This window comes from Rattus norvegicus, chromosome 4 (genome assembly GCF_036323735.1).
Source record: "Rattus norvegicus strain BN/NHsdMcwi chromosome 4, GRCr8, whole genome shotgun sequence".
NCBI lineage: Eukaryota > Metazoa > Chordata > Mammalia > Rodentia > Muridae > Rattus > Rattus norvegicus.
The window spans coordinates 170,311,548-170,336,777 of NC_086022.1; the positions used below are offsets into that span (position 1 = coordinate 170,311,548).

The 25,230-nt window shown below is 44.9% G+C and overlaps 1 protein-coding gene across 6 annotated transcripts in view; it reads right to left on the reverse strand.

The window, feature by feature from the left end:
• The window catches only part of Grin2b (glutamate ionotropic receptor NMDA type subunit 2B), a 477,610-nt gene that overhangs the window by 13,737 nt on the left and 438,643 nt on the right, over nt 1–25,230 (reverse strand). For 4 of the 6 annotated variants that reach the window (XM_017592437.3, XM_017592438.3, XM_017592436.3 and 1 more), the window contains 2 exons: nt 24,141–24,379; nt 1–21,628 (listed from right to left, as the gene is read on the reverse strand). The exon at nt 1–21,628 is cut by the window's left edge and continues 13,737 nt beyond it. In XM_017592437.3, the coding sequence (XP_017447926.1) occupies nt 19,778–21,628; nt 24,141–24,379 (2,090 nt within the window). In that variant the 3' untranslated portion in view covers nt 1–19,777. 6 annotated transcript variants of the gene reach the window in all.

The following is a 25,230-nucleotide window of genomic DNA, read 5'->3' on the forward strand; positions in this document are numbered from 1 at the left end:
CACTATTACGTTTGTATTTATTTGTTCTGTCTGCATGATTGTATGTGCACCGCAGTATTCTCGCAGAGGTCAGAGGACAACTTGTGCAAGTCCATTCTTTCCTTCTATCATGTAGGTCCCTGTGATGAACTCAGGTCTTCGGACCTAGCAGCACAAGCACTTTTGCCTACTAAGCCATCAACTTAAAGTCCTTAGAGTATTGGTACGATTACAAACCCAACAAAGACACTGGCACGGCTCAATGATTACAGAAGCTGTGTGTTGAAGTCTGCAGGTCCATTACGGTATTCATATCTACTTTTGAATCAATTTAAAGTTCTTTTATATTTTGAAGAAAATAAAATGTAGTTGACAATGATGGGATAAGGAATCTTTAGGAAGTTAAAATATTGGTTCGGGACCATGATGATTTCAACTCCTCTAACTTATAACTCAGAGATTCCTAACCAGCAAGAATCATAGAAGAGAGGGATACTGATAACCAGAATCCCTTGGGAAAGAAAGGCACCTTTCCTCGCTCAAGACAGATTTTTAATAAGGCTCTCTAAACACTGTAAAGAAAACACCAAGTCCAAGAAAAGACACCGATTCTGGATTTTTTTTTTACCCTGATAATTTGTGGTAGGTTTCTTTATTTTTTGAATATAAAGTGACAGAAATAATTTGCCATTAGAAAAGAGAAAGGATCTTTGACTATGTACAGCTTCTATACATCACAAAGGTTTTTCTTGTTTTTATGTTGTCTTTTTTTTTAATTCATTTTAATTTTTGTTCCTGCATCATTTGAACAAGTCCAAACTGGAAATCTATACAGCTCACAAAAAAGCCCTCCACCCGAGAGACCCCCCCACCCCCACCCTACCCCAATGAGAAACAAGATAAAACAAAAGAATGAAATCAACTTATTTCGATTGTTAAAGGTAAGTCATTTGCTTATATATATACTTGTATTTTTTTTCAAGTTCAAACACCAAAATCCAAGAGAGAAAGAAAAAAAAAAAAAAAAAGACCCAGTCATCCGCCCCTCCCCCCACTCCAGAATCTCAATTGATCCCTGCATGTCCAAAATAAGAAATTGATATTTACAGAAAACAAAAACAAAAAAACCAAACAAACCTAAAAGAACTTGGAGGTGAATGGGCTGGGGGATCTGAGAGTGAAGAGGAAGGGAGGCTGGCCCAGGGGGAGGAATGTGGGATCTGGCCTCACAGAGTCCAGGCAAGCCTAGTGCTTCCTGTGCAGGGAAAGCCACACCGGGAAGCTATGACCATTACCCCTCCCTAGGGACGACTCTGGGGGGGCTGCGGTTCTGAGACTGCTGCCCAAGCCACTGTGAGTGTGTTCTGTGTTCCCACCAACAGCCCTTCACACTCCTGCTCAAACTCTGTCTCACACACACACACAGGCACACGCGCACAAGCTTCGGCCATTGTGGCTAAGTGTACTTATGACATCCTTAGAGCATTGGAAGAAAAGAGATTTTTTTTTTCCTACAGGTAAGAGTTCATTGTCCTATCCTGTGTCTTCTCTGGTCCCGTGCCAACATGCCAGCTAGCCCCCAGGATGTGTTTCCACAAATGCACGGGCTAACTCTAAGGTATGAATGCAGGGGTGGTCACTAGGTCACAAAGATCCCACTTCCAATTTCTTCTTTGTTCAACCTCTTCCCCCAACATCACACAGAGTCTTTATCTCTTCAAGCCCAGTTATGTTGGTGCAACAGCCTGAAGCAAGGGAAATCTGAGCAGACGGAGAGCAGGCTGGGTTCAGTTTATCTTTGAAGGGCTGGATTTCTGCTGGGTAGGAAGGAAAGCAATCAGGATGGCCCAGTAGCTCTCTTGCTTCCCTGGTCTTTGCTAAAGGGTTCTAGCTAGCACTGGTGCATGATGCAAGGAATAAGCCCTTGAGTTGGCTGTAATACTATTCCAACACAGAACTGAAGACAGGCATTAGATGAGCCCTGGTGAACACCAGCTAATCTTTGAGAGGAACGTCAGGTAGGATAAGACCGAGCTGAAGAGTGTGCATTCCCTGGTGAACAGTGATGTTGAGCCTGCCACTGCCCTTATGACATCCCCTGTCCCCTGTTCAAGATTCTGTTGGGTCAGGAGAACTAGAAATGCCTACTGTCTCTTCAAATTATGATACCCTAAAGGCATGTTAAATAAAATAAGATCAGTCTGTCATTGGCGTCAGGCATATGTGGAATGCTGTGGGGAAGGCAGGATTGAGTTTATGTTTGCTAAATCTCCAGATGCTACAAGCTGGGCTCCCCAAACCCCACCTTCTGCCATTTCCTTTGGTCAAATTTCTTATTTTTTTCCAGTATTAGCTTCAAAATACTTCTCCCCCTATACCCCCCACAAATTCGGCCTAACTCAAAACCATCTTCCCTAACCATCCTCTTAATCATCCAAAATGCCCCTCCCCCAAGCTTTTAAAGATGTCCAATTATTTCCTAATGCTCTTGGTCTATTGTTCTCTGTCACAAAAGAAACACGGAATAAAAATGATCAGAGGAAACCTTCATTTGCTAGAATTGGGCAGGAGCAAAGCTGTTTGCTATTCTCTGAGATTTCTTTTAAAAGATGAACAAAGATGGAGATAAGTAAGAACAAAGAACTCTGATTTCCCTCCCAAGGAGAGCAACTTAGCTGGAAGCTTTTAAAGGAGAAAGGGTAAGGCTAACAGTGAAGTTTGGTCTTTCTGGACGTAAAGAGTCACTGTGCAGTTTGCATTTGGGCTCACATCTAAAGACATCTATGACAACAGGCAGAGTCAAACCAGGAGTGGATGTTGATGCATGGAATTCCAGCACTCCGGAGCCTGAGGCAGGAGGATTGGACTTTGTCCCCAATCAAATAAATAAGCAAAAGTAGAATGTTGCAGCAGAAATTCAGAGGCAATTAAAAGGCAGGTGTAGGGTGTGGAGGTGCTGCTGAACCATTACACAGTGCCACACGCTGCTGGCAAGGCCTTGTATAGCATGGGCAGCCGGGCTACTTCCTTCTGATAAAGACCAGTACCAACTTTAGCTGCCCATAAGCCTGGTTCAGGAGAGTCACTGAGAAGAGACCACCCTGGCATTTATCCACGGGTGAGTATGTCTACCTTCTAGTGCAGCCATCTCCCATCCCTCCTACCTCTCATTCTTTCCTGTTTAACTCAGTGTCTCCCACTGCCACACATGCCCTGATGGTTTCTGTCACCTTCTTGGCTCTTCCTTCAGGCTCCAGCAGTCTAACCAAGTAGTGTGCTCTCCTGACACACTTTTATCGTGGCACCATTCTCAGACTATTCCAGCTCCCTTAAAACAACTCCATGACCAAATCTAGAGTCAAGTGCATCAGGCAATCCTAGCTGTTCTCCTCTGCCTGGTTTGATCACTGAAACCGTCCTGAATTATTCCTTTTAGCTGATGAGCTCCCTTTGCATTTCACTGAAGAATCATCAATTAAAACAGACGTAACCCTAAATCTGTTTACCTAATTGCATCTGAGCCCAATACCACAGTCTCTCCATTATAAACCGCCGGTAGGCATCTACACCCAGTCTTCTATTTGTGCATTGGATTGCATCCCCCTTAACTCATCATAGACATTACTCCTGTCAGTATCTTCTTTTTCTAGGAACTACCAATTTCTTGTCTCTACTAGATCATTCTGGTCAACACAAAATGAGCTATTTAAAAAATACATTCCTGGGGACCTCAACTTTACATTTTGGTAGCCTGTAGCCTAACCTGCTTTCCAGCTGGATGTTTACTAAGCAACTACAGTTACTTAAAGTTACCGTAGTATATGAAAGATGTCCTCTCAGTTACACATGAACCTCAAGAGACACAAACTCTGTTGTGCTCACTCCCAGCACCTAAACCGTCCTGGCGTAGGGTTTCAATTCACTATGCAACCTTACAAGAATAAAGATGCCCCGGAACTGCAGACAAATGGTTTCCAACTACAGTCTCTAAGGAAGAATAAAGTAAAGCAAATGACCCTAAGTCTCATTCCCTGGTTGGTTACTGCCTCTATCCTTCCCCTCTGCTGGTCTTCTGTTGCCTACTTCCCAAGTGCCTTCTGCTGTTGTAGAATTAGCAGACAGAACACACACGAGCATTACTTCGTGCTTTTAACCAAGTTGGTTCTGGAGCACATGATCTATTTCCCTTCAGTGAGGTTGTACAGCTTAGAAGATCAGGTCTGAGTCAGGGGGCTCCATGTTAATATGTGTAAGAATCGGGATTACGGCAATCTGTAAACCGCCTGTTTGTAATTGAATCTACCAATTTCCTTTCTGAGGTAAGCAGTAATCAGATTATAAAACTTGGTGTTTTCACTGGGATGAGAAGATGTAATTTTTTTTAAAGACTTTCTCTCTCAAAGGTGACCTAAGTTTATGATGGCAAGCCATGTTGAAATTGAAAAAGATGAAGAAATAAAAAAAGCATAAACTAACTCTGTTCTCTTGGTATATTTGCCTCTCCTCTGTGCCCTTTGGCTTCTCAAACAGAATAATTGCAATTACAACGATCAAGTGGTTTTTCTCCTCAGAATATTCTAGATTAGAGAATGGGGATGAGCTCTTAAAGACTGAAGGTGTATTGCTTATCAGCACCTCTCTGCAAGAAAGCCTGCGAGTGTTTCTAAAGTCAACCCACCGCCATGTCTGAGCAGTCAACAGTCAGCAGCAGCAGCAGGCTTCTCCTTCTACTAGAGCTCATGAGAGGTTGTGGGGTGACAGACAATATTTTTTAGTAGGGATAACTGGGGTGTCTTGGTGTGAATGCTACCCTCTTCCGTCTTCCAAACTATGCATTCCTTTTACCACCCTTCGTTTGCTTCTGGAATTTCTCTCAGCTTGGTGAAGAACATTATTTCAAACCCACACTCTCTGTTCTGCTTGCCGCTGAATTTATTTCTCACTCGGTTTTCTTCTCTCATTTTAATGGCATATATTATGAACGGACATGCAAAAGCTCATTGACAGAAGGATTTAGAAGCATTGGCTTCCTCTATGCTTAGGGCAGGGCTGGGGAGAGGGCAAGCTCATCAGCATGTTCAAATTAAAATAAACGCTCCCCACGCACAGATCCAGGGCCTTGAAATGACAGAGGAAAGGAGCCTTGTGGGGAAGGAGAGCTAGAGCGAGAGCAAGAGCGAGAGATTAATGCCTCCGTGCGCACAGAAATCATCTTGACCAAAGCCCATGTGCACCTGCTCAGTGGCTACTTAATATTCAGGAGCACATCTCTCTCCTCTACAAGTCCTCAGGCTCCCACTTGACGACACTCACTTTCCGGGCCCTTGACCTTGAGTTGAAGCATTTGAAGACAAGGCCTTGTTTACCTTCTTTCTTACTATTTCCTTTCAACTCCTTTCCAAATTAAAGAGCAACACGAAAACCAATGAGAAATTATTCTCAGATCATTTTCTGGGCAGTCTGTCTAAATGAGAACTCAGTTTAGGAAGCACATTCCTCTCTAACAGAAAAACAAGGTAGAGAAGGGAGACCCACATCGAGAAGTGGTATCGGGAGATGCAGCAGGAGGCAGGGTGGGAAAGAAGGATTTCTGCAGAAGGAACTGGAAAGGCTATTGTTAACTATAAAACCCGCTTTTCGGTGGCTATAAAAATAAGTATTTGGGGGTCAATTTGCTAGCATAGCTGTCATTCTTGTTGTAATAATGACCTTTAAGGGAAAGGGCTTCAGAAGCAAGATGGATTACAGACAGAATAAGATTCCTCAGAGATGATCAGGAATAAGTAAGACGCACTGATTTTACTCATGCTTTTTTTTTTTAGTATAATTATTTATTTTATGTATGTGCTGTATCTGCATGTATGCCTATATGCCAGATGAGGGCATCAAAGCCCCATCATCGATGGCCATGAGCCATCACGTGGTTACTGGGAATTGAACTCAGGACCTCTGGAAGAGGCGCCAGTGCTCTTAACCGCTGAGCCATCTCTCCAGCCCCCGGTTTTACTAATTCTTAGTAAATTTCTGTATTATATTTTGCCAGTGCAATTTTTGATTGGTGATAACTGTGCTGATTTCTTTATCGTGTGGCAGATAATGTGAGAAAGGAAACAAAGATGGGCAGAAGGCAGTCACAGCTGCCTGAGGATGTGTGCATTTTGGTCTCGGTCTGATTTATTTCTCTGGGAAGAAGCACCTCTGACATCCTGGGGAGTTAGCAGAAGATGCGGAGCCTCGTGATACTCTATCTTCTTTCATTGAAATGAAGATGCGGCACATCCTAAAAGCCTCTCTGACTTTCCGATTAGATGGCAAGTTCCAGGGGAAGGACAATTCCATAGGAAGGCTCTCTTGTTGGTGTTGAAACACATGGCCCACTTCTGACCTCCACTTAGGTAGCTAGCTTCATCCAGAAGGCCTTACCCAAACAGGTTTTAAGGACTGTTCTTCAATAGAAGTGGCAGATGACAAGAGGCCAAGGGAAGGTCATTAGTTACCCCAGGGCTCAGTGACCAGTGGATAAGCTTGGCTTGGGAGAACAATCAATCTGCAATAGGAAAGGAGTTACACTCTGTCCTCAAGGGCAGTGGCAAGCAATTTAGGATCCTGTGGACTCTACTGCTGCAGAGAGTCCTAGGCTCTGAAATTGACTTTTACCTACTTTTGTCTTTGCACAGGAATCATCTGTGTCAGCTATAGTTCCCTCAAAATATGAAGCTACTGTGATTCCATTCATACTTCCCGTTTGGCTGCTTTGGCCTTGGCTAGATAGGGGCTTTCTGTGACTTCCTCCACGCTTCTCTGGTCTGTACTATGGGAAGCTGGGCTTGAGGGCTGCCTTTTTCATTCACACTTTAATATTTAATATTAAGCACAAGGGCTTTGTGGTTTCAATTAAGTAATCCTCCACCCATGCCCTCAGGGTCCCCTGAATCTTCTTTTCATTCTATGCCACAATGAATATGAGACTAGCACCAGAGAGGGAATGGTCATTTCTGGGGAATCAACTGCTCCAACACCCGTCAGATCTTGGCCCTGTTATCTGTTAGTGAAGAGCATCCTGATATAGGAAATGTAACTCATAAGAAAGACAAAGCCATTGAGGCATCAGCTGGAAAAAATGGGCTGCCCCTGTCCCTGGTTTGCTATGCATACCGACATGATCCTATCACAGGAAGCGGGAGGCAAATGAATGGGAGAGAGGCGCTATTTGTCACCAACTTAATTCTAAACTTTCAGTCTGAGGAACATTCCTGTGCTGGTCTTACTTCCTCCTCCCATGCATGGGAATGAGTAATTTATTCCACCTTCCACTCCAGGCACTTGAGCCAGGTCCTTGGGATACGCTCACTGTAGAAGTGATGCTATGGATTCCTTACTACTCTGCCCTTACCATTGTCCTGCTTCCTCCCCCAAACGGGATAGACTGATTAAATTGGTTAGAGCTTACATTAAGTTAGAGAATTTCTCTGTTCTTAGTTTCAGTAGAACATTCTGTATATGGATCAGAATCTCTTGAGATTTAAGTTTATAATGCTATTCTTTGGAAAGGAGGGTTGCTTTCCAATTGGGTTCCATTCATCAGTGAGCAGGGAGGCTGCAAGAGAAGGTAGCTATGGGAGACCCCTCAGCTGTGACTGTTAAACAATTTACTGTTATAATCTTGGGGCAAAAACCAAAGTCCCACAACAATCTGCACAGACATTACTGCTCCTCTTCCTTGAGGATTTAGGCCGTCAATTGTTATTTCTTATGGCTCTGGAGGACACCAGGTCTTTGGTCAGTAGTTCCTTGCATATGTGAGTTGTGCTGTACCTGTCGTGGATCATGTTTCCAAAACCAACTCATGCCTTAATATTACTAGTAGGAGATGCTCGACTGTGGCCACATTAGATGCAATTACCCAGGGAAAGAATGTAAATGGTTCTCTTTTGAGGTTGCCATCCCGTGGGCTAGCCCAAACTTCAGCATTTCATTACCACATCACACATATCTTTAATGGTTCCCCTCCTCGGATACTAATCTGGAAGAGTTGGGCTCAGCCCATTCCATATGAAAAATTTGAATAATAAAAGTTATTCCCCATGTCTGACTTCACAAGATCCAAACATATTGATTTGCTCCTCAAATTTCCTTCATGACAGAAATTTTTCTTTTCTATCTCTGTTTTGCACATTCCTGCTTTGTTTCACTATTTGACGGGTTTCTGTAGACTAATGGATTATGGGAAGTTGGGGGGGGGGTCTGGGAAGATGAATTTTGTGCAAAAGATTCGTTCAAACAGCTGCCTGGATTTCATGACTTCCCACCCCGCTGTTTGGTACTAAAAACTTGGAGCAGGAGAGTTATACAGGCTGCGTGACTTTCTAAGATAGACCGGGGTACAAAATCCAGATGATGTGTTATAAAAGCTTTGACTTACCAATGCATTTGTACTTCACCATGTTCATCGGTACAACTAAAAGTCATCACATCTCCATCTCCAAGGAGGCCATCTGGAGAAATGGCGATGGTAAATGATCCCATATCCACATACTAATTAGTTTGGGTTACTTAAAATATAAGCCAAATATGGTGAAAATCCAGGTGAGTTACTGGTGATTCCACATTCTCCTTCCCCAAAAAGGCAATTGGCATCGTGCTAGAAACCGAGAGTGCTCTGGACCTTCTCTGTAGCACTCGCTGAGAAGGCAGAAGGGTCAGCCTTTCCCATATCTCAGTGATCAATTTCTCTGGCCTTTTACCAAGACTGAACTCAAATAACTCAATAACTGAACTCGTTGCCCTAGTCATTTAAAATGCCCAAGAGTCTCAAGGACTGTGATAAAATGATTTTTTCCTCTGGCCCAAAGTGCCTTGTGGTGTACACCTTGGACGTCAAAGGACAAAGTGGAGGTGTTAATAGAACTATACTGGTCAGCTCTTGTTTAGGACTATTAAATATGTATACATTAATGTTCTGTATATACCTTAGCTTCTTATTTTAGTCGCGCGCGCGTGCGCGCGCGCGTGTGTGTGTGTGTGTGTGTGTTCAAGGGGTGGTGATGAGCTACACAAACATGAAAGTACTCATAGTAAAGGGATCATCTCATCACACACAACTATGGGAAGGACATGGAACCTATTTGTAAGATTAACCTTCAATTCAGATGGTGGCAACAGAGTAGTGTCATCTGTGGCTTGTCCATGTTTCTTATAGCACATCTACAGGGAACATTAAAATAGCCCCGATTTCAGAAGAAAATGATTATTGATAATAATTAAGTACAATGAATTAATTAGAATTAAAATGCGACCATGACAGCTGCAAAAACTACTCTGACTGGTACTGAGGTATCAGAAAGGCATGGTTCTGTTTCGTTTCGTTTTGAGAGAAGAGAATACCATCATCTGAAGGAAGGAAGCCCCTGCACAGTTTCACATCACTTTGATCACAGCCCCTGCACCTCCTCCATCAGAGCCAGCAATGCGAGCCTGCTCCTGCAGAGGCAGATGGATTTGCAAAGGTTAGCATTCTATAGCAAGGATGCCAGGACGAGCTGTGCCCTCTATGCCCAGGATGGTGAGCAACAACTCTCTGGGTGTCATCCAAAGGACTAGGGCACTGACTTGGGGATGACATGTGACCAGACTTCCTGTAAGCATCTAGGACCTCATGGATAAGGCTGGGTCCAGCTCCCTTATCTCAGGTAGAATTCTGTCTGGATATCTCCTCAGGCATTTCAACAGTGGCTCAAATAGCTTAAACTCCTCAAGTACTTTGAAATGGGCCATCAGAAAAGGCTTTGTAATATACCCCAGTTCTAATCTGTCTCCTCTGCCTCTCAGGTTACAAGCAAGAGGGGCAAACAGAAAGGACAATTTTGGAGACTCCTGGAAATCATGCTGCAGTGTTAAGGTGAGTTTTTGCAAATTGGCTGTGGCCTAAGGGATGGGCATCTGAGAGACCATCTCCAAGTCTGGTCCTTTGGGGCTTTCCTAGTTGAAGGGAGCATCAAATGAGGGACCAACAGGTCCCCAGTTCTACTTGTGATGTAGAGGGAAGATATACTGTGGGCCTCTTATTATTTGACCTCATGGTCCTTTACAGGTCCTGGCAAATACATTTTCCAAAGAGTAGAAGAAGACATAAAGTAATCATGTAAAACTGCAGGCAGTGTTGACTCATACATATTGGTCCTGCAGAAATTCACGGATGCCCTTCTTTGAGAGAACAGCTGTCTGTCCCCACAGCCACTAGTTAGTAGCAGCCCATCTCTATGCTTCTATTAATGTCTCATAATATCATAAGATGGACTTTGCTCTCAAATATTAATTATCCCCATTGCTGGGATGAATGCTATCTACAACTATTAGAACTGAAAAAAAAAAACCTACCCCTTTAGACTTAACATTTTAACTTTTGCTAGATTCCTCCTAAGTTGTCACAAGTTTCATCCCAGCTTGCCAATAATAATCTCTCCACCCAATCCTGTCCTGATGAAGAATGAACTCTGCCAGGTTGTTTGAAAAACAGACTTGTCACTGCCTGTAACTTATTTGAGTTAGGTTCACTACGGTATGCTTTAAATTAGCACTCGGTGGCAGAAGATGCCTCCAAAGGAGAATAATTCATGACCAATGACATCATGAGATTTATAGGGGAAGCAGGGCAGGAGAAAGAAAGAGGATATTACCCGGTATCAGAGAAGCTTAGGTAAAAGGACAGGAGTAGCCCCAAGAGATCTTTCAGAAACAGAGATAGACACTAACTAGAACGAATAGGTGGAATAGTTAAGTAGAACTAAGGGGCCAAGGGAAACAGCAAAGGCTGCAGGAAGATAGAGGAACAAGAGGGTCATCAGGCCAGCAGTGACATGCTCTCCTCTAAGGCAATGAATCTAATCAAATCTAAGAGAAAAGAGGAGTTGAGACACTAGAATTCTTCTGGATCGAGTCAATTCTGACGTGTTCTCACTTGAGAGGTGCATGCCAGAGGTAATGTGTTTAATAACCTCAGTGACATAAAACCTCAGAGAGGGCAAGAAAAAAGGCCATCAAGACAAGAAGATAAGCAGAACAAACATCCCCTGACCCTGGGTCTGGCCCACCTGGTTACAAAGGTGGAGACTTCCAACACTCAGTACAATCCCGTCGGACCACTTCTTGAGATTCACAAAGCTGAGTGATTAGTGAGCTTATGTTGTAACAAGGTCTTCTGTCGGTGAAAGGGTCTAAACAACTCAAACCGTTCAACTCTTGAAACAAAGATCTGTCCATGCTAGCATAGGTCATGCTAGGGCCACTCAGGACAGTGACGTGTCCCGACATCAGCTCTATGCTGGGCATCTGGAAGGTCCTGATGTGCCACATTTGATCAACATCCTTTGCCGTCTAACCGTCTGACATTTACTTTGTGTGCATTCGTCACTGCAGAGACACATTAATCACCATTGAGTAGCCAAAGAAGAAGGACTTCAGAGGATGAAGCGTGACTTGGAAAAATACAAATTTCCACTGGACATAGTCATGGGGAAATGCACACATGCACTGCTAGTGTATTACCAAGGCTCTGTGGAGAAAAAGAGAAATGTGGAGTTGAGAAACGTGGGGGTAAGAACTCATCCTTACATATTCCTGCAGATTCAAGTATCCCGTGGGTAAAATAATTGAACTCATTTCCTATTGCTATTTATAATATCGAATAGTCACTAGTGCTCTTCATATACAAGACACCCTGTTAGGTAATATAGGAAACAGTAGAGTAGTAAATGTATGGCTTGTTCCGAATCTTGTAGGGACGATGACATGCGCAGCCACATCATTACAAGGAGGTCTCCGACGGGTGCCTCCCAGGAAATAAAATTGCATGTCGTGGACGTTCATAAAGTGCCTAAATGTTTTGTGCAGAGTTTGCGAAGGGGAATAGATGCCGTGATTGTTTGTCATTGTCTTTGAAGACTTAGATGTGAGAAGTGGATTGTGCAAGAGAGTTGGGAGAAGAAAGTTGGGAGCAGGGAATTTTGGGAAAAGAATAGTTGAAGATACAAGACAACCTAGGTGGCTAAAGAATAAGGGACAAGTTTGTAATTTAACTGTCCTGTCAACAACACAAGGACAACACAAGGGGACGTGACCCTCAGTCGTGCCTGTTGGAAAACCTCTGCTAAGGAAGATCGTTAAATTTGTTTCTGGGGTTTGGGGTGATGTGCACTAGCTATAGTTAGGACATGCAAGCTGTGAGAGTGAAGGGAAGTATAAATTCTCAGAACAATGATACACAACACAGACATCACCAATGGGGGAAAGAGCCAGGAGGAGAAATGGAGGCCAAAAAAAACCTCTAGAGTGAGAATCGACAGGTTTGCCAACTGATTGCATGTACAAAATCGGGAACATGAAGGAGGCAAAACTTCTTGGCAAAACGTTAAAGTGTGGTGACAGAACAGTGGTACCGTCAGCCAGGAGACCTGATAATTATGATGGTTTGAAGGGGTTGATCTAGGGACTTGAGTCAATCTAAAGGGAGATATGTACACTGAGCAGAAAAGAAAATTAGGGTCTAGGAGTGAAGACGTGAATTCACTCAGAGCCATGAATGTTACGGAAGTCAGAAAGATCGTGAGGAGCTAGGATGGAGGGAGTCAACCCTAGAGTACACACCAAGTCGAGGGACTGAGCAGAAGCAGGAAGCAGGGAAGTCACAAAAGACCTGAGAGCGAAGATGTGGATCAGAACTTACCGTCTCTTGCCTCTAGATGCTTAGCTCAGGTTAATGACTAAGCGTGAAGCAGGGAAACTTAAAAGGCTGTTGGGTTTTGCAGCAAGATGCTCACTGAAATATTGCTGCTTGGGGTTTGTAGGTGAGTAGCAGATTATAGATTATATCGCAAAGCCATGTGTGTGTGGACACCAGTGTCCACACTGGGTGTGGATGTAAGGAAGGCTATCCATTTGAAGAGACTGGAAGAGCATAGACAAACAGAGATAAATGGGAATTCAAGAGGCTAATCAAACAGAGAAGCTTTGCTCCTACAGATGGTTGTCTGATTTTATTTTAGAATGAACACAGTCAGCTCTGTGGATGTGAGTAAAACTGCAACATGGAGGAACCCTATTGTCTCAAGTGTACCTCAGAAAGGTCTCAAAGGGGAGTTTGGTGGGCACGGATAAAGAGCACTGAGGTGAGAAGCTCGCAGAGGTGAATGACGAATGGGAATTTCTGATCATTAGATCTAGAAGGAGTAGTAATTCGAGAAGTGACCAGGGCTTGGCTCTGATGTAGAAATGTTGGTTCTCTGTGGTATTCTTAAATAACACGATGAATATTTTTGACGCAGACCCTGAAACCAGAAAATAAACCTGTGTGTCTAATCATGGAAATTTATGCACACCTATTTATATATACCTAATACATATGTTTAAATAGTTAATACTCATGCACTTGCATATCCTGCATGAGCACAACATATTCCATTTTAAAAACTTTTATATGTTTCTCAGCACTAGCTCAGGGACATAATAAATGTTCAACAGACATTGGTTTATTTTAACTTACATATTTATGTAGAGCTATTCAATTGATTTGTTTTTCTGTCCCACCTCTTAAATCACAACTGTAAAAATAATTATTAACTGATGAACAGAGTTCAGGTTCAGGCTCGCAGCCATTTCTTTAAAATAGCAGTTTTATAGTGGACTTAGGGTTGTGCCTCTTCACTGTAACTTTGATCCTTGCACTAAACATCACTTTTACTTTTGCCAAAACAGATGCTGGACAGCAGCACCCCAAGGCTATGAGGGACTCTACGTCCACTGGACTTTCCACTCTCGGCTCCCACTCACACCCCGACCCTCCTGCCCAGCCACATCAGCAAACGCAAAATGTGGAATTTCACCAGCAGCTCACAATAATTAGCTCTGACATCAGTGCGCAGGGACACAGTGGCAGAGTAATGTTCAAGATTCCTAACGTTCTCAAACATTCCAGTTCTCACTACTTTCAGAGCAAAGTCAATTCCCCTTGTTTCTGTGCCTAGAGCACTTGAACCTCACCATTCTCCTCAAGGTGTGAGGAAAGCACAGACTTCCACTGAAGGCTTGGACTGGGGCTTTGTGGTGGGAGTAGAGTGGTTATGTTCCAAGCCGCAGAACTCACAGAGACAGTACGTGACTGAGCAAATGTGGTTAGAATTGGGATGGCAGCACGATGTACCATTCTGCCTGCGACCTTATAGATGGATGTCTCCTCAAACTAGATGGAGCCCTAGACCCGGATCAATACTAGCAGCCCCCAGAATGACAAATGTGCATTGTAGCACTGACCCAACCATATCGTAGGCCCATAGGTTAAACAGTACCCGAGGGTCAATTGCCTCCTTCACAGGGGATATGGTGAAAGAAACTAGGAAAGTTTAGAATACAGGCAAGTCAGTTAACTGGCAGATTCTTCAGTGATTCTTACAGCACACTAATGGATTATATACTAAACGTGAATGACCATTTTTCATTGTAGCTCTCTTCCTCCCTGTCTTGTATGTGAGGAGAGGCATCTGTCTTCTTCTTCCCAAGTCACACTTCTTACCTGTCCTACATGGCGTCAAACTCAGCTGTTTATAAACTATATACATGAGTGTGTGTTGAAGAGAACTCCCATGTAGAACTCCTAGGCCAGGCTCCCATGGGCCTTAACTAAACAGGTAGAGATGAGGCATGGCTTAAATGACCCTTTCTCCTTTCTCCCTGCTCTGTGGTTCGTGATGCTCTGGTTGCTTCCTCCTGCTAGCGTATTATAGTTTATCCCCAGGAAAAGGAATGAGAAATCCTAATGTAGATTAGGTGTTTAAATGTACAAATCTCTAATATGGCTTAAAATGTCACTCTTCCTGGGAACACTTTCCTTTCGACAGCAGACGGGCAGCTCATGGACAGCTCAGGCCTAATGGAGGAACTCTGTCTGGGAAGCTACCAGTCGGCAGTCTCTTCCAGCATCTTAAGGCAAGCCATGGGTCATTCGCCTTTCGTAAGGCCACAGCCACTCTAGCATGTCTGACTTCCTCAGGGTGCCTCTTGCCCTGAAGAATTGCTTAGGACACTCTGTGATACCAAGGTGAAGAAAGCAAAGATGACGTCATGTGCTTTAGTGGCCCCCAGATCCCACATTTTCTATATGGCTTTGGGAACATACAATATGGCCACAATGCCCAGAAACACCAAACACATTCACCAATAAACTGCCGTTACATCATGTATGCGCACATGTGAATCATCCCTAGCACACCAAAACAGACACACACAGGGTGCCAAGCAAGGACAGGGCCTTTTTTAGAGACGGCGATCAAACAAAAACAAAAACAAAAACAAAAACAAAACAAAAAAAAGCAAAAAAAACCAAAACAAAACAAACAAACAAAAAAATGACGATATGAGTTCAGAAATAGCTTTTCCAAAGGCTTTTGCCCTAACATTACAGTTAATCTGTCCCTAAATCTTGAACTAACTTAAAAAACAAAACAAAACAAAACAAAAACCAAACCAAACAAAAGAAACCCTAGCTCTTAAATGAGAGGTGCAGGTGACCAGCACTCTGCAGAGAATTCTCCCTGGGGCAATTCCTGATGGCCAGGGAAGACTGGGTGAGTGGTACTCACATCACTGTATAGAAGACGCCTATTTTACACATGCGTTTGGGCACTACTGACACCACCAACATTTAATGGGATCATCTGGGATTTTTGCCCCAATCACAAAATGGCTGTGGCCAGCACCAGGGAATACACATTAGGGATGTTTCCCAAGTGCTGGTTGAGGATACACAGTGACAGCTTGTTAATAACGAGGTCCATTGTACATGCCGCACTCCGAAAGGGTGTGCACATCTTCACTCAGGCAAATTCAAGGGTCAGGTTGTTGAGGTCTCTGGACGTGCTCATGGAACAGCATTGCCACTCAAAGGAGTGATGTGGGACCACACCCATCAACCCACTTCCACAATGGAAGGTAGCACTCATGAGAGGAAGCATGGATTCTGAAGGACACCATGGAACATAGGATGTTCTCAGGGCTCTGCAGAACCTCACAGTTTTGGATGGATTGGGTCTTGGTCCATATCCATCAGTAATGGAGATGGGGACGGCTGTTGAATTCTTAGTATTCTACTGACTTGCTGTTATGGAGTTTTACATCTAAAGCTTGACAGACTTAATTTTCTTATTCGTTCTGTAGCAGGCCATGAAGACCTTACTTTGGTCCCAATTCCAGTATCCAGTTGGAGAGAGATGATTAATTGAGGCCAAATAAGGGGTTTAGAATAGTTAAATTTCCCAGCTGACAGTCTCTGATGATAGGAGAATAGGGGAGAAAATGCAGTAGGCTGGGCATATCAATTTAGGAGAGAGAGAGAGAGAGAGAGAGAGAGAGAGAGAGAGAGAGAGAGAGAGAAAGAAACTGCTATCTTTCACAAAGTCAACAATCCAGTGAAAGAAATTCTATTTGTCTGGTTAGCCCCAAATCAGATTTGGGATACCTGACTTGAACAAAATAGCACCTTCCTAATGGCAGTAACAAGAACAGGGTAACTCTAAAGCCACCATTGATACTGTCCCTCACACACCCGCTTGCCCACCTCTAAAACTAGTTTTAGTTACCTTGCTAGTTTTGAGGGAATCTGGTGACCTCTTATAGAAAAGCATATACGTCTGTAAGACCCTCGTATCCATTGCTATCCTCCTACAGCCTAAAACCACATGCTTAAGTAGAATTAGTGGAGATTTCTTGGGTGTGCCTGAAGTGGTCATTTCTACAGGTAGGCAGAGGTAGAGGGGTGGGGTGCTCAGAGCTGGGGTACCAGAGGATGAAGGACCAGAATGGTAAGATGATCGTTGAGCATCAGAGAAGGCTGCTGTGAGATTCCTCAGATACTCGCTTCCTGAAATCTCTCAGCCATGTGCAAGAATGGGAGGTAACTGGACCTCAATTCTTTTTCAAGCCCTTTTGGGGAACCTTTGTAAGCCCAGGTACTGACAGGGGGAAAAATCTGATGCCACCAGCTTGTTTTCGACAGGTTGATGGTTTCCTATGGTCTCCCTAAAAGACAAGAATCAGACCCAGTTTTGCTTAGTGCTGATACAGACCCAGCAAAACTCAGGTTAAAGTGCGCGCTCATTTCTCGCAGATCAGCAGGAAGACAGGTTTCAGAGACGGGGCATGGACATGAATGGCTTTCCCCTGGCTTAGTCACCACAGTGGCTTCTGTTCCCATTAACTTTTTTTTTTTCCAGAAACTCTGAAGCAAAGGCCATGTCAAACAATTCCCCAACTGAAAATGAAAACCTGTAACGAAACAGTTCCCCCCCTCATTCCCATCCCCACCCCACTCCCTCCAGCTCAACACCCTGAATACTCACAGGAGAACACTTTATCTATACAAAATTAATTAGAAAACAAAATATTTACATACCAAATAAACACCATCTTGATTTCTGTGGCCTGTGGAGACCATCAGAGCCCCCTGTTTTCTAGATTGCTGTTCGCTAGTTAGCTGGTTCGTTTTTTTTTTTCTCCTTTTGTTTTTTACTTTTTTTTTTTAATTTTAAAGGGTGAGGTAAGAGGAAGAGTGGGGGATGAGCCCTGGCCCTTGGACAGAGCCAGAGTGAAGCAAGGTTTCTATGGCCCCTCTCCTTCTTCCTCTGGGAGATGCCTCACGCCCTCTGTCCTCTCTCAGAGTCTTTCCTGGAACCTCACATAAAGCACTCCGCCTCTCTCCAAACTGTTGAGAGGTTCAGCCCCTTGCCCCCACGTTCATTTTAGAAAGAAAACAAGGCCTTCGGTTGGCATTGAAATGAAAGATACTGAGGTAAAAAAAAAATAAGCCAAGGAGGAAGGTAGGAGACAGCAGTCGAGGATGGGAATGAGGGAAGGCCGTGAGGCAGGGCGACCAGGAAGGCAAGAAGCAGGCCAGGAGGGTGTGACGTGAAGAGACATGGCAGCTTCGTTCCAGAGGAGGATAAGCACCTTTCTGGTTTATGTGTCCTGTGTGCGACAAGGCGATCCCGCAGTCAAACTTCCAGATAGACCCAGGGCTCTTTGGATGCCACCCTGTGTGAGGGGAGGGCAGGGCAGCAGGATTGACCCATAGAACACCCCTACCCCAAGTTTCAGGATGGGCAGTGACATATATTCATTTCCCTTCTTGATTTTCCAACTTTAAGTAAGGGGGCATCATACCTGCCAGTACCCCCATCCCTGGAGTTTTACACACACACACACGCGCGCGCGCGCACACACACACACACACACGCACACACACACACACACACGCGTACATTTACTGTCAAGTGGTACAATCTGAGAGGGAACTGAGGTCGCAGGAGAGGAAGGTGTCTATCAGAAGCATTTGCACTAGTTCAAGTCACATGCCTAGGGAGCCAGGCTCCTGCTTCTCAATCTCCGTCATTCTCTTTGGCTTCCAGAGATGTTCCCAAGCTCATTTCTCTTCCCCCTGCGTGTCCCCTTGACTTATCTCCAACCCTGGGGGGACTTTGCTTGCTTTTTCAGCTTTAGGTTAAGTAAGAAGGGATCAAAGCATTGAAAACATCCCCCTTTCTCACTTACCCTACCGTAAATGACTAAAAACACCCCCTCTCTCACTTACCCTACCGTAAGGACTCTCTTCTTCAAAGCCTTATAGGAAGAACTCTCCCTGAAACCTCAACCAGTTAAGGGGCTAAATGACTAGAGGAGATTTCTGGAACCTCGGCTCTAAGGATGGATAAAGGACTCATAGCTGTTTTGATTTCCCTTAAGCCTTACTGAAAAGTTCTCTGCTCAAGCTGGCAGAGAGCATAGGCCAACTACTGATAACATTATTTTGTAGGGTTGTTTCGGTTCTGTTCATTCCCTTCTGTTGTCTTTTCTGCAACACAAAACCTTCTCTTTTCCATAACCTCTACCTTCACTCAAGAAGGAAAAAGGGAGAGATAGCCCAAATTGGGGTAACCTGTGACATCGGTTTATATATAAGCCAAAAAACAAGCACATTGCATACATGTATGAAAGGAAGCAGTCAGTCCAGGTTTCATTCTCTATACTCAGAGGCACCTGACTACATGTGGGTGCAATCGTACATGGACAGATGTGCATGCACAATCCCATACACTTGCTTCCAATGCACCATGGGACGCCATAGCACTGAACTACCTACTCGGTTCGGAACCAATGGCCTTCCCCCTTGGTTCACCGCCCACGAGGCTTCTGGAGCTGAAGAAGATTTTTATTTATCTTTTTGGCTTATATATACACAATGACTTCCTGCCCTCTGCTCGGTACATGGTCCCTCTGCAGATGTCAACCACGCGGCAAGAATTCAGTGAAAGCCTCTTCTCTCTTATGAACAGGAGGTTCAATGGCCTTCCTCAGAACACCTTCGCTTCCTCACCTGAACAAAGAGAGCAGCATCAGGAAAGCCTCGCTCAAAGTGAACTGCTAAGAGCCCTTCTGCGCTAGAAAGAAGCACACAGGCAGCGCTTTGGTCTCCTCTCCATCCTCCCACACTGAGGCCCCGTTCTATTCTCTCATGGAAACAGGAATGGTGGACAGATGCGGGAAGGAGAGAACTGCGCGAGGGAGGAGAAATGGTGCTGGCCACGAGGGTTGCCTTCAGTAAGGAACCAGAACTCCAGGATCCCATAGAGAAATTAAAAGAAGAAGAAAAAGCGAATGGGAGCCAAGTTCACCCCCGACTCTTTCCATGACATGCGCACCACGCGGCCCACAGCCCTATCCCTCCCGTACCCACCTTAACCTCTCTCTCTTCCCTCACTCAGACATCAGACTCAATACTAGAAAGTTTCTCATAAACATGTCCATTGCTGGAGCCATTGAAAGCCCTGGGGTTTTTGTTGTTAGGCACACAGGGGTTGGACTGGTTCCCTATACAAATGTCCTTCTGGAAACGACCTGGCACAGCCCCATGAAGGGCTGACACCACTGGCTTATTGGTGACAAGGGCCCGGAAGTCCGGCCTTGTTTTTGACGCCCCTGCCACCGTGGGCTGCCTGAAGAAGTAGGATTTGCTGCCGTGAAGCAAGCACTGGTCATCCCCAAAAGTGGGGATGAAAGGGTTTTGCGTGACCCGGTCAGGGTAGAGCGACTTGCTGAGCATGTAGCCGCTGCCGGGGTTGTTGTGGTGGTGTCCGGCAGTGGGCACTGAGGACTTGTTGGCAAAGGAGCTCTCACCAGCTGGCATCTCAAACATATGGGCGTAGGGGCTCCCATCCATGAATCGGCCCTTGTCTTTCAGGCTCACGCTGCGTGGGGCCAAGGCGGCCTCCTCCTTCTGCAGGTCCACGAAGGTGTCGTAGGAATGCTGCCGGCGCAGTTTGTTCCGATTCTTCTTCTGAGCCTTGGAATTAGTCGGGCTTTGAGGGTACTTGGTGCTGGAGGCGTTGGATGTCACAGCCACGGGGGCAGCCGGCTGGTCCAGTTCCTGCAGGGAGTTGTCCTCGCTGATGTCGTACAGGTTACCAGCCTTCTTACAGGCCTCACATCTGATGCAGGCCTGCCGGCCCGAGTTCTGCCCTGCCACCGTCGAGGAGTAATTGTGCAGCTTGGAAGGACAGCTGCGGCAGAAGTTGCCCCCAGACCGGTCCTCCCAATCCACATTGGTCAGGTTCTTCTCCCAAGGAGCAGGCACCCCGCCTACCACTCCGTGCTTCTCGCCCGTTCCGTGTTTGAGGTGAGACCTGTTGGTACAGGGCCCACCTCCACTGACCGAATCTCGCTTGAAGTCGTCACTGCGTTCTTTGTAAATGTCAGTCAAGTCCACGTGCTCCCAGTGAGGCGAGTTCTCCTTTGTTCGGAACTGGTCCAGGTAGAAGTCTCGGAGCCCTTCTTTGTCCCTGAAGTAGCGCTTGTGGTCCGGGGAGCGGGGTGGTCGGCGACGGTAGGCCAGCTCGATTTCATCAAACTCCCTCCTCGATTTGGCCGAGGCTGGCCGCTTCTTTAGACTGTCCTTATACTGCTGTTTCCTCCTCTTGGCTGCGTTGCCCTCGATGTTCCCATAGGTGACAGTGTGCGTGGAGATGTCGGAGACATCCGATCGAATCAAGTCGTCGTGGCCACTGTAGCGGTCACTCTTGAAAGAGAACTTGCCATACAGGTCGCTGAGCTGGCTATGTTTGGAGGAGGGCAGGCCGATGTCCAGGGGTTTCTTGCTGATTGACCTGGGCTGGGTGGTGAAGGGTGGGTTGTCACAGTCATAGAGCCCATCAATGGAGCTGGTGCTGCCGATGCTGTGTGGCCGGTGGTGATGGTGATAGTGGTCTTGGTACACATTGCTGTCCTTCAGCTGCAGGTTACCAAATGTTCTCTCTACCTCGCTAATGTAGTCACTGAACAGGTTTTCCTCACAGGGTGGGTTATTGTAAGACTTGCAGTCTGAATGCGTGAAGCTGCGACGATGCTCAGAGATGTCGTAGACGGAGGACTCTCGGCGGATGAAGTCCAGGGCACTCTGAGGGGAGCCGTTTACTCCAGACAGGTTGGCCATGTTCTTGGCCGTGCGGAGCAAGCGTAGGATGTTGGAGTGGGTGTTGTTCATGGTGGCAGTGGGGGAGTTCATCACGGATTGGCGCTCCTCTATGGCTACCCCATGGATACAGCTGTAGATACCCTGAAGGGACATAGGATGGTACACACTGAGTCCAGAGAAACCCAAATGCAAGGTAAACAACAGTGCCCTACCACCTGAGGGTCTAACTGAGGTGAGACAAAGATAGGAGAATGGTGAGGCAGGCAGTGTGCTGCATTCACCGAGAACGCGTCGTCTCGGATCTTGGTTGATGCAGCCCCTTGAATTCAGCCAATTTCATCTCAAGCTAATGGTCACAATCTGCCATCGGAGAGAGGTGTGATCATACCAGGGGACTTGAAAAAAATAGATCACCTGGCACTTGTGCCTCAACTCCACACATGATCTATCTTGGCCTTCCTTCCTGTTTAGGACCCAGAGTGTTACGTTCTGTAAAAGAACCCATGCTGTAATCATAGGGCAAGAAGTAGAATCAGAATAGTGGAAGCACAGGGCCTCTCTCCACAGATGCCAGGACCACTGAGCTCTGCTTGGCCACGCCCTTCTGAGGTTGCTCCCAATGGCTTCTTGTTTCTGACTCTGACCGATTTTGAACATGGTTTTTTGTTTGTTTGTTTGTTTTTTTGTTTTTGTTTTTGTTTGTTTTTTTTTTTTAGAATTTTGATCAGCAAATAACAAGGGAGCAATGTTGTTCTGTAGCTAAGCATGAAGCGAATTCACACAGAGAGTTAGAAAGCCCTGGGGTCAAAGAAAGATTTTCTACTGCTGTGGCCTACTCTGTGGGAGGGAAAAAATTTGGGACAAATATCAAGAGCTCAATATGAATAAATAACTCCCTTGTTGAGGGCTCTCCTTTATTCACCCTTTAGCCCTTGGTTTCTTTTTTATAGTCAATATTATCATAAATAATTAATGTCCTATCAGATTAGTATTGATGAAGAACACCAGGCAAACAGCTACTTATCCAGGGCACAGAAGAACAGTATCCATGAAAAAAGCTAGGTTGCTTCCCTGGGCCGACAGTCTTCCCACATCTAAAGTCATGTCAACCTACTGCTTGTTGCTCACAAGCTCCTGTGAAAGGCAAACTGATTTGGGACTTTCTCCCTGGCAAGGTAAGGTAGACAAAGAAGTGGCTTTAAACTGTGTCTTTACGTACAAGAAAGTTAATCTAGGAAAGAATGCTAACTGAATGGGCAGGGCTGAGAAGAGAAAAAGTCTGAAGGAAAATGGTAGCCATGTGGACGAGAAGTGGTAGGCCTTGTGAGACACAAGGTCTTCCTAGAGGGGACTCTACTCCCTTTCTGCTTCTTACTTCTGACCTCTTGACAGTGACCAGGAGGGAATGCTAAGTGCCCTCTTCTGTGAAGAGAGAGTCCATGTCAGAGGGCCACAAGTAAGATTTCTTTTCTTTCACCTCTCTGGCCTCTGGGATGTGCTGAATAATGGAGCCTATGGCCCAGGGACCAGGAGTCCCACAGATTCCTTTCTCTTGTTCTTACATGACTGAATGACCTGAACTCACTGACAGCTAGAGAGGAAATGGAGAAATTGTTCCCTGTCCCTAAAACACTGCAGGAAAATGATCAGAAAATGAGAGTTCGACGAGAAACCCATTTTCTTTCATAACTCTATTTGAGTCATAGCTGCAGCTCAATCCTCAATCCTAAAAGGATATTTGAGTTCACCACTCCATGCGTGAGTCCCCAAAACTATGTCAACAAAATCAAAAGAATTCTACTCTTTAAAAACTCCCCTCTGTAACCCGACGTTTATATATTTGTTTTCCTAATACCTCACTTTGAAAATGAAGGTGACCTCTAAACGAAGAATGGCCTGGAGTCTTGCTCCTTTAAAGTAAGTTTCATATGTATGTATAAATATGTACATTTCACATGTACATATGTATATATGTATATCTATGTATGTGTGTGTGTGTGTGAGAGAGAGAGAGAGAGAGAGAGAGAGAGAGAGAGAGAGAGAGTATCAAGACTTGGGTTCTGTTAGGTTCTTTCAGATGTTATGTATATATGTAATACACACACACACACACACACACACACACACACACACACACACACGTGTGATCCTCCTGCTGCAGTGTCTCCCAGTGTTGGTATTTATTGTAGGCATATTTCACTTACTTCACATGTGGTTAAAATACAGGAACAGTAAAAACACCAATAATATGTCTTTGTGTGTTAGAATAAGTTATGTGACACTCCACTATTTAAGAAAAAATAGGATTCCCCCCAAAGGATCAATTGATTAATGTGGCCTATACAGAATCAATTAGTGGTGATGTAGGAGGCAAGTGGGGGAAAGTCAAATTTTCTATTTTGGAAGAGCTGCCTCTTTTTTTGATAGAAAATCAAATGTCTGAGTCTAAAACGGAAGGAAGGAAATATAACACCGCCCATCTTAGAAACACTTGAAATTCTTTCACACAGACTCTTGGGGAAGTGGCCATGATCTGGCTTTATGGTTTAGCTACGTAGGGGTAGAACAAGCACCCTCTTGGGTGTCACTGCTCAGCACAGAGAAGGCTGAACTGTCTTTAGCAAGCTCTGAGTATCTTGACCAAAACACTTACTCTGCTGATGGAGAAGACCATGCCAGGCTTGCCAGAACAGACACCCATGAAGCAATGCCGGAACTGCCAATAGAACAGATGCTCACAGATGAAGGTGATGAGGCTGAGGGCCATGGCTGCCCCCAACATATAGAAGACACCTGCCATATTGTCGATGTCCAGCTGGCTGCTCATCACCTCATTCTTCTCATTGTGGCAAATGCCAGTGAGCCAGAGAGCTTCCAGTTCTTCCATCTCCCCTAGAAGGAGGACAAGAAGGAGATGGATAAAGGAGGTGGGGGGGAGGGTAGGAGTGGAAGGAGAGCATAAAAACATGGCAGAAAGGGACAAACACAAAGGGACAAAAAGAATACTTGTTATTAATACCATTTCCTCTTAACTCATTAACATATCCCTAAGCATTCAGAGGAAATACAATGACTGGAACTACAGGTAATGCAAGGACATGGGACTTCCTGGGGCTCGCCTTTACCCAGTATAAACTGGCAGCTCAATGCCTGGTATTGTACACAATATGCCATGCAAGGAATAAGAATTCAAATTAGTGAGAACAGTTCACGGGCAAAGCAGTCAATGGGTTTTGATGTGTGTGCGAGAGAGGGGGAGAGGGGGACACAAAGTTGAGAGTAGGGATGGATTTTAATTTATATTATATCTGAAGGTATTCCAGCCTGAAGGTGTAGCATAATCACCGAGGAAGACGTAGGGGAATAGATGCTCATTTATGGAGAGGCAAGAAAAACAGTTCAAACAGAGTAACCATCATGAAAGAAAGCTTAGTAAAAGAATTCTGAGGTTAAACACTTTGCCCTTTACTTTATAGACAATGGGGATAACATAATCAAACGAGTAAAATCTCTTGGAATTATACAGAGCAGATTAGATTGAGGGAGGGGAGATAGAAAGAGATTGAAAGAGAGGTCAAACATCTATGGTCTCTCAGAATTACAGATGTCTTATAGAGAAAAATATGAAACCCAAAAGAGGAGGGGGCTGGAATGAAACACGACCAGCCCAACCTGCCTCCTCTCAACTTTGCTTAAAGGGACACAGACTTCTCCAGTTGTGTCAGACTCTTACCTACTATCGC